Source organism: Amphibalanus amphitrite, unplaced genomic scaffold (assembly GCF_019059575.1).
Source record: "Amphibalanus amphitrite isolate SeventyFive unplaced genomic scaffold, NRLGWU_Aamphi_draft 000045F_arrow, whole genome shotgun sequence".
In the NCBI taxonomy this organism is placed as follows: Eukaryota; Metazoa; Arthropoda; class Thecostraca; order Balanomorpha; family Balanidae; genus Amphibalanus; species Amphibalanus amphitrite.
Window position 1 is genome coordinate 1,142,241 of NW_024881541.1, and position 7,180 is coordinate 1,149,420.

At 48.3% G+C, this 7,180-nt stretch overlaps 1 protein-coding gene across 2 annotated transcripts in view; it reads left to right on the top strand.

Moving 5' to 3' along the window:
- The window catches only part of LOC122377483 (protein ROP-like), a 93,494-nt gene extending 91,682 nt beyond the window's left edge, over window positions 1-1,812 (top strand). The window contains exons 7-8 of one of the 2 annotated variants that reach the window (XR_006255877.1): window positions 550-812; window positions 847-1,468. Coding sequence is in view for 1 of the 2 variants with exons in the window: in XM_043357540.1 (XP_043213475.1) it covers window positions 550-657 (108 nt within the window). In the remaining variant the exon portion in view is untranslated. Of the gene's footprint in view, window positions 1-549 lie in introns of both variants that reach the window. The other variant, XM_043357540.1, reaches the window with a different exon arrangement.
- The last annotated feature ends 5,368 nt before the right edge of the window (window positions 1,813-7,180 follow it).

Consider the following 7,180-nt stretch of genomic DNA (forward strand, 5'->3'; position numbering starts at 1 on the left):
TGCGTCGATAAGGGTCATTTCACGTTTTTCTGTGGCTTACTTTGATCCATCGTGACATTGAGTTGTATAATTGCGCCTTGTTTACGGCTGTGAGAGACGCATATTGATATTTGATACTATTTTTTCGCTACATATTGTTCTTTTGGCATTCAGCTTTCACTGGAAAATGAAAAACATGCCTATGATTTCAAAAATGCCCTGGACAGCTCGTTGAATAAAAGATTATTACGTTTTTACAAAAACACCATTTTTTTTTTTTTAAATGCCAGCGAACGATTTCGATAAAAAATACATTTTTGGAATTTGCTCACCGTCACCTTTCGAATGGTATGTTTCGTTTATTTTGTGGATGAAACCAGTTTCCGACGAACCGTGGTCCTTACAGGGTGACAATGGCTCTCAGCCAGCTCGCTAAGACGCTGCAGAGCTGGATCGCGACGTAACACACAGTCCCCTCCCTATCTGCTTGTTTAGTGTGTGCAGTTGCACTGTGTAGTGTGCACGCACTGTGCATACGGACGCGCTGAGTGTGGCTGGCTCTCTCGGCAGGTGACGGCGGCACTGAAGAACTGGGAGGTGCTGATTGGCAGCGAGCAGCTGCTCACACCGGAGAGTTTCCTGGGCAGCCTGGCTGGGCTGGGCGGCCCGGCCGAGTGACCGCGCTGCCGCTGCGGGGGCCCGGGGCAGGAGCCGGCCAGGCCGGCCGATCCCGGCGCCGGTATCATTAGCCATTACTGATATCAGGTGCAGCTGGCGGCTGACGGAGCTGCCCGCGATTGACCTGGTGATTCAGCGGCCTCCGCGGTCGCTCTTTGTGCGGCGAGTGGTGATTGTTACGCCGTATGGAATTCTCCGACACGGCGGTGAGCTTCCGCAGCCTAAGAGCTGCCGTGCTGCTGTCGCATAAAGTTCCAGTTGCTGCGCGTGCCTTCCTGTACGTATAATGGATGTGTCTATGGAGGCTGGATGGGGCGGGCGGGCTGTCCCGGGGGCGGTGGGTACTGGCTGAGGGTACCCGCCGCCGTGCCGAGGCGCTGAGGGCTGGGACAGCCTGCCCCCGCCGGCGGTGACACGCCCGTCCGCGCCACGCGACCCGTCCGGCGGAGCGGCGCCTTCCACTATCGAGATTACAGGGCTGTTTAGCGGGGCGGGCGGGGCGCTGGTGAGCAGCGCCCCATTCCACAGGTTCGGCTGTTATATTGGCCGGACGGCCGCTTCCGTGCTTATGCGCTGATCAGATTATCATATACAAGTGCGTCTTACTGCGGCTGCACGTCTGTGATTGTTGTTCCGGTTGTTGCTCCTGATGGCGGCTGAGTGCCGTGTGGCGCCGGCAGCCAAACTTGGGAGGCCGCCGGCAGTGGAGGTGGCGCCTGCCAGCCCCTGTGTTCCCAGCGTAGCGGGCAGTATATCTGGCGCACTGTTTGAGCGCGCCGCCGACTGCGGACCATATACATTATACATACATATATGTATATATATGTTACAGGGAGTTTGAGAAATCCGTGAGTTTGCAAACTCCCTAGGGAGTTTGCAAACTCCCTGACCCATCAGTGAGTTTGCAAACTCACTAGGGAGTTTACAAATTCACTAGGGAGTTTGCAAACTCACTGACCGGTCAGGGAGTTTGAGAAATTCCAGAGCGATTGGGCCAAATAAAATCAAGTGTGTAAGATGATGGTGGCATACGTGCCGTCAGTGATGTTAAAACAAAGGCGGCTAGTGGTACGGCCTATATAATTGCAAGCTGACAAAAAGCTTACAGATCCTTAATTGTTTTACCGGAAAAAAATGCTACTCGCGGCTATGTAAAGGGGAGGTTCGGAGCAACGGGCTCCTCCGTTCCGTCGTTTCCATCCTCAGGAATCAGGATACTGAAATCCTTCTCCTCCACGCCGAAACCCCCACTCCTGGCCAGACAGGCACCTTTATCTCATGCGGGCTGCTCCCTTGGAGCGGCACCGCTGCTCCCGAGGGAGCGCACCCCGTAGCCGGGTGCAGAGAGTGCTTGGGGGGCTGGTCGGCCTGTCCATTCGGACGAGCTAAGCCCCCGCGACTCTCTAGGGTGTCTGCCCAGACCACTGTCTCCCCCTAATTCCTATCATTCTTCCGGCTCTGAAATGGTCTTGTCAGACCGAAAGGGCCTAACCCAACAAAACAAAAACAAACAAGCAGCGTGCGCCAGTCGCAGCTGGGCTGGCTGCCAGCAGCGCCGGCTCTCGATGACACGTCTATAGCGGAGTGGGAATGGGCGTGAATTGGTGCGTGTGCCTGTACTTTAGCACAAGTGACCAACATGAGCTGTTTCTACTTTGATATATTGAGCCTGACTTTGGAATAGCCACACTTGAGTGGAACGGATCTAATTGGGACGTGAACTATGACTAGATAAAGCGGCGGTACATGCATGGATAGATCACTGAGCAGTTTAAAATCAAAAAAGGTATTTATGGTGTGCATATGATCTATAAGCTTTTTGTCAGCGTGCGAGGCCCTACAACAAGCCACCTTTGTTTTAACATCACGGACGGCACGTATGCCACCCACATGCTGCACACTTGTTTTTATTTGGCCCAATCGCTGTGGAATTTCTCAAACTCCCTGACCGGTCAGTGAGTCTGCAAACTCCCTAGTGAGTTTGCAAACTCACTGATGGGTCAGGGAGTTTGCAAACTCACGGATTTCTCAAACTCCCTGTAACATATATATATATATATTGTATATATATATATATATATATATATATATATATATATATATATATATATATATATATATATATATATATATATATATATATATATATCACAATGTGTGAGCGGTGGCAGGTGCCTTGTCGAATGTGCCTCATTAATTGTGCCTTGATGCCAAATACAGATGCCGTCCGGCCGACCTGCGGACGTGTGGTACCGTCAGCACTGGACCACCTCTCCTGCGGAATTGTACTTAGGCAGACGTGTGGTGCAGCTCGCTGTCGGGACAGTGGTGGTACGGTCGTTCGGCGACTGAACTCCGGCTGTCCTATCTAAAATTATCAGAGGCGTAATGTCTGCCGGCCGACCACACACCTGTGCTGGGCGCTTAGTGAAAGGGAATCGGACCTGCTGGCCGCCAGTGTCAGGCTCTTATTGCATTTCCCGGGTGCTCTGACAGCACGGTTCGTCAGAAACTCATTTCATCCACAAAAGAAACGAAATATTCCATTCGAAAGCTGACGGTGAGCTGATTCCAAAAATGTATTTTTTATCGAAATCGTTCGATGGCCTTTTTCAAAAATTGCGTTTTCTGTAAAAACGTGATAATTCTTTATTCAACGAGCTGTCCAGGACAGTCTTGAAATCATATGCATGTTTTTTTTCGTTTTCCAGTGAAAGCTGAATACCAAAGGAACAAGATCCAGCAATAAAACATTCTCAAATGTTAATATGCGCCCCTCACAGCCGGTAATAAGGCGCAATCACACAACTGAGTGTCACGATGGATGAAGTTCAGCCACACAGAAGCGTGAAATAGCCCTTATCGACTCGCAGACCCGGCGCTAGGCCCGTTTGACCGGCCACGGAAGAAACGTTCCGAGTCTCGTCCTGGTAAACAAGTGTTATATTTGTTTCTTTAACGATCCATATCGCTATCAAAGTTATTCAGTATACCTGTGAAGACAGTTCATTGTTCTGCTAGATTTACAACATGCTTTAATTTACATTTACTTATACAGGTTTTGCTCCGTCCCGCTGCGCTCAATGCCCGCGCCGGGAAAGTTAGCGGGGTTTCACTGTCAGAGGCTGTACCAGTCAATATTCCTTTACTACTCAGGTTGGTTTACTAGGGAAATAAAGGCGTCGTGGTGACTTCATCAGAGGAAATCCTTCACGTTCAAATGAAGGGGTCATTTGAATTGCTGATTTTGGCTCGATATAGTCCTATTTTTTAGTTTCAGTCCCATTTATCGTAATGAGGCGAACTCATTGTTACATTGGTACAACTTTTGATGACACATAATCCTTGTTTTTTCTCCAGCTCGCTCGAAAGGTGATGAAATTTGCATGCATGCCTATGGGCGAAGGGAGATTCAACCGCCGTGGTGACGTCACGGTAAAGGGATTCTGGAGCTTGTGAACGGGGGCTGGTACGTACCAGTGACAGCTGTTCGGCCCTGCGACCGGTCAAAAGCTTGCCCCGCCCCGCCGAGCGCTTACCCCACTCCAGCCCAGCTGAGGCCGGTATAGTCGGGTACAGGTTGATGGTCCGCTACTCTTTATCCACCGGGTTCCTATGGCTCAGCATTGGCAGCAGCCGCCTGGTACCGGTAGGCTGTGCCGCATGACCCGAAAGTTAGGCGGCACAGTCTACCCACGCCGTTTGACATCGGCTCGGGTCGCCGGGTGGAGCGCTTTGTAGACCAGCTGTTGCGTCAGACCAGTGCGGGGGGAGGGGCTCGTCTCGGTGGTTGGCGTGGGCTGGCGAGTGGTGTGGGGCGTGTTGGTGGACCATGGGGGCTGGGCGGGTGTGTGTGGTCACTTGCTGCATTGCACATTTTGCGTCGCTTAACAATTGCATTCCTGTTTTTGTTAAGCACATTGCACGGAAGACCCAGCGAATATAATTTACTTTACTTGTGCATTGTGCAAAACGTGATTTGGCACGGCATCGAGGCAACCATAGGTCTTGTGCCACATATAGGTATATGCATGATATTTAGGCAATACGTTTATGAAAATGGTAGATTGATCCTGGATGTCAATTCGTATGCTAAATGTCGACATGTGTTAAATGAACGAATGAATCAATCAACCAATCAATCGACAATCGAAATGTAGATATAAAACAGTATAAATGGCTCGCAACCACTAAAATCAAACCACATCCTAACTCGGAAAAGCAGCCGGAGCCCCGATGAGGCTCGAACCGGGACTCCACGTTGAAAGTTTTGCCAACGATCCACCATCATTCCACCAAGCTAGAGCGACCGGCACCCGAACCCACAAAAAGATTAATTGACTTTGCAGCCGACCGCCCGGCCGGACTTTGCCCCGGCCCAATCCGCGATCCGGTGTAGCCCAGCGTAGGGGTGCTCGACTGTCAAACTGACCGGTACACACAGCCGCTATTTGAGTTCGGAAGTGGCCAAAATGCGATAACTCGTTAACCAGTTGACATTTTGCCAAGGAATTTTTATTATATGTGAAGTCAACCTTAAGGTCACGTATGGGAACGTATGAGCATCCATGCTGATACAGCATTGCCGTAAAAAATATTTTTGCTTGTAATCCGCGGATGACGGGTATATCCCATAATGTGGGTGACTCGGGAGGGGATTCTGCATAGCTTCCCTGCTGTCTTCGAAACTACTCGTTCAATACTAAAAATTCTAACGGCTTCTATAGGAATAGCTGACAAACGAAACCTAACTTTGTTTGTATCAAGGTTACCGATGAAGTCAAAGGTCAACTCAAAATTAAAGCTGACAGCATTTTGGTGTGTATAGTCGACTACAGAATGATGTTCCAATCCTCAAAAGCTATCAGTTGACCGGAGCGCTAAGTTGTGCCGTAATTATCACGCAATTAAGCGTGTCGATTGTGAGCATTGGGACAAAGCTATAATTTGTTAACTCAGCCCGTGTGATGCGGCACAGCCTACCACTCCAGGCAAATAATTGCCTGTGAAAAGTGGAACATCATTATGTAGTCGACTATACACAGTTTAGGCTCTTGCCACCGCTTTAGTCACATTGATCTCATTTTTTGTTAACAAACTTATAGATATGTGCTCTATGTCCTATAAGGGTACGACTGCGAAGTCTGTAGTTGGTATGCATCAGGTCAAAACTAGGTCACGCTGGGTCACAAAAAGTCATGGAAGTTTTTGGAGATGTATACATGTTTTAGGTCATGCGACACATCTTTAATGGTCCATTTCGGCAAAAGCATCCAAAAATGATATCATCTGGGTCGTCCGATTCGAAACTATTTCCATCGACAAATGAAGGTCAGGTCACGTCGAGGTCAAAAGGGTCAAAATTTGAAGTTGAACATTCTCTACAAAAAAGATGTGCATCGGATGCAATATGAGCTCTGCGGAACACGATGATACTATTCGTTTTGGTTTTCGATGTCAAGAACGTACTGTAATTGCCGTTGCAATATCGATGCCTAATTGTGATGAACCGACTACGGTAAAATGCAAAGGCCGATAACATTGCCATTTCTGAAGATATCTGACTGAAACTTTCCAAAAGCAATGCAAATGTTACATATAAAAGCCAATAAGGTGCATTCTGGCCGATGGCTGCTCCCAAAACTCTGAATGTTATCAACCATATCTGACATTTTTACGATGTTCTATTGGCTGGATGTCTTTTTGCTTTATTGAATTTGATCAGACTACATTCAATTAAGACGACGTACATTTATTGGTCACCAGAAAGTATACCCACAAGTCAATCGACAATCGAATTCGACAACCAACAAATGCAATCGACACGAGCGACGAGCACCCCTCCGCAAAAGCAACTGCGGGACGGCGATTAGACGGACCGCGCTCCTCTCTCGCAGCTGACTGGTCAGCTGCCGAACCGCACGGACGTCAGCTGCGCGGCCGCCGCCCGGCCAACCTGACCAGGGTGAGGGTCGGCCGGGCGGCGACCTAGCGTCACTAGAACTGCAATAACTTTTGCCGGCAGTGTGATGCCGACCTAATTTTTTCGGCAAATGAATCACAATTGTACGATATATGTTATGAACGTTGTCTCAATGTGAAGCACGCTGTGCGTTTTTTTTGTAGGCCTATGTAAATATTGAAATCCATAAGCCCTTCTGCTTTGTGCAAGTGTGCAACAATTAGCTTAAAATAACTGAGTGGGAAGCTTTTTAGATGCATTTTTGTTATCAATGGATTCCGCACATTTTCCCCTTTCAGCTGATATCTTACTTCCGCATTTTCAAGTAAAGAATATGACAAGAGACTCATAAACATTTACATGAAAATCGCAGCACAAGTTCGGTCTCACGGAGCAAAACAAAACGGTATAGTTTGGGAGCCCACCAATCTGTGCCAGAATGAGTAATATTTTTTCTGGATGATATTTTATACAGTCTGATCAATTTACGACCAGAAAATGTGAGAAAAGCACGCTTTAAAATTTGTCGAAAATTAGGGTATTGGCCACTTCTGAACCCGA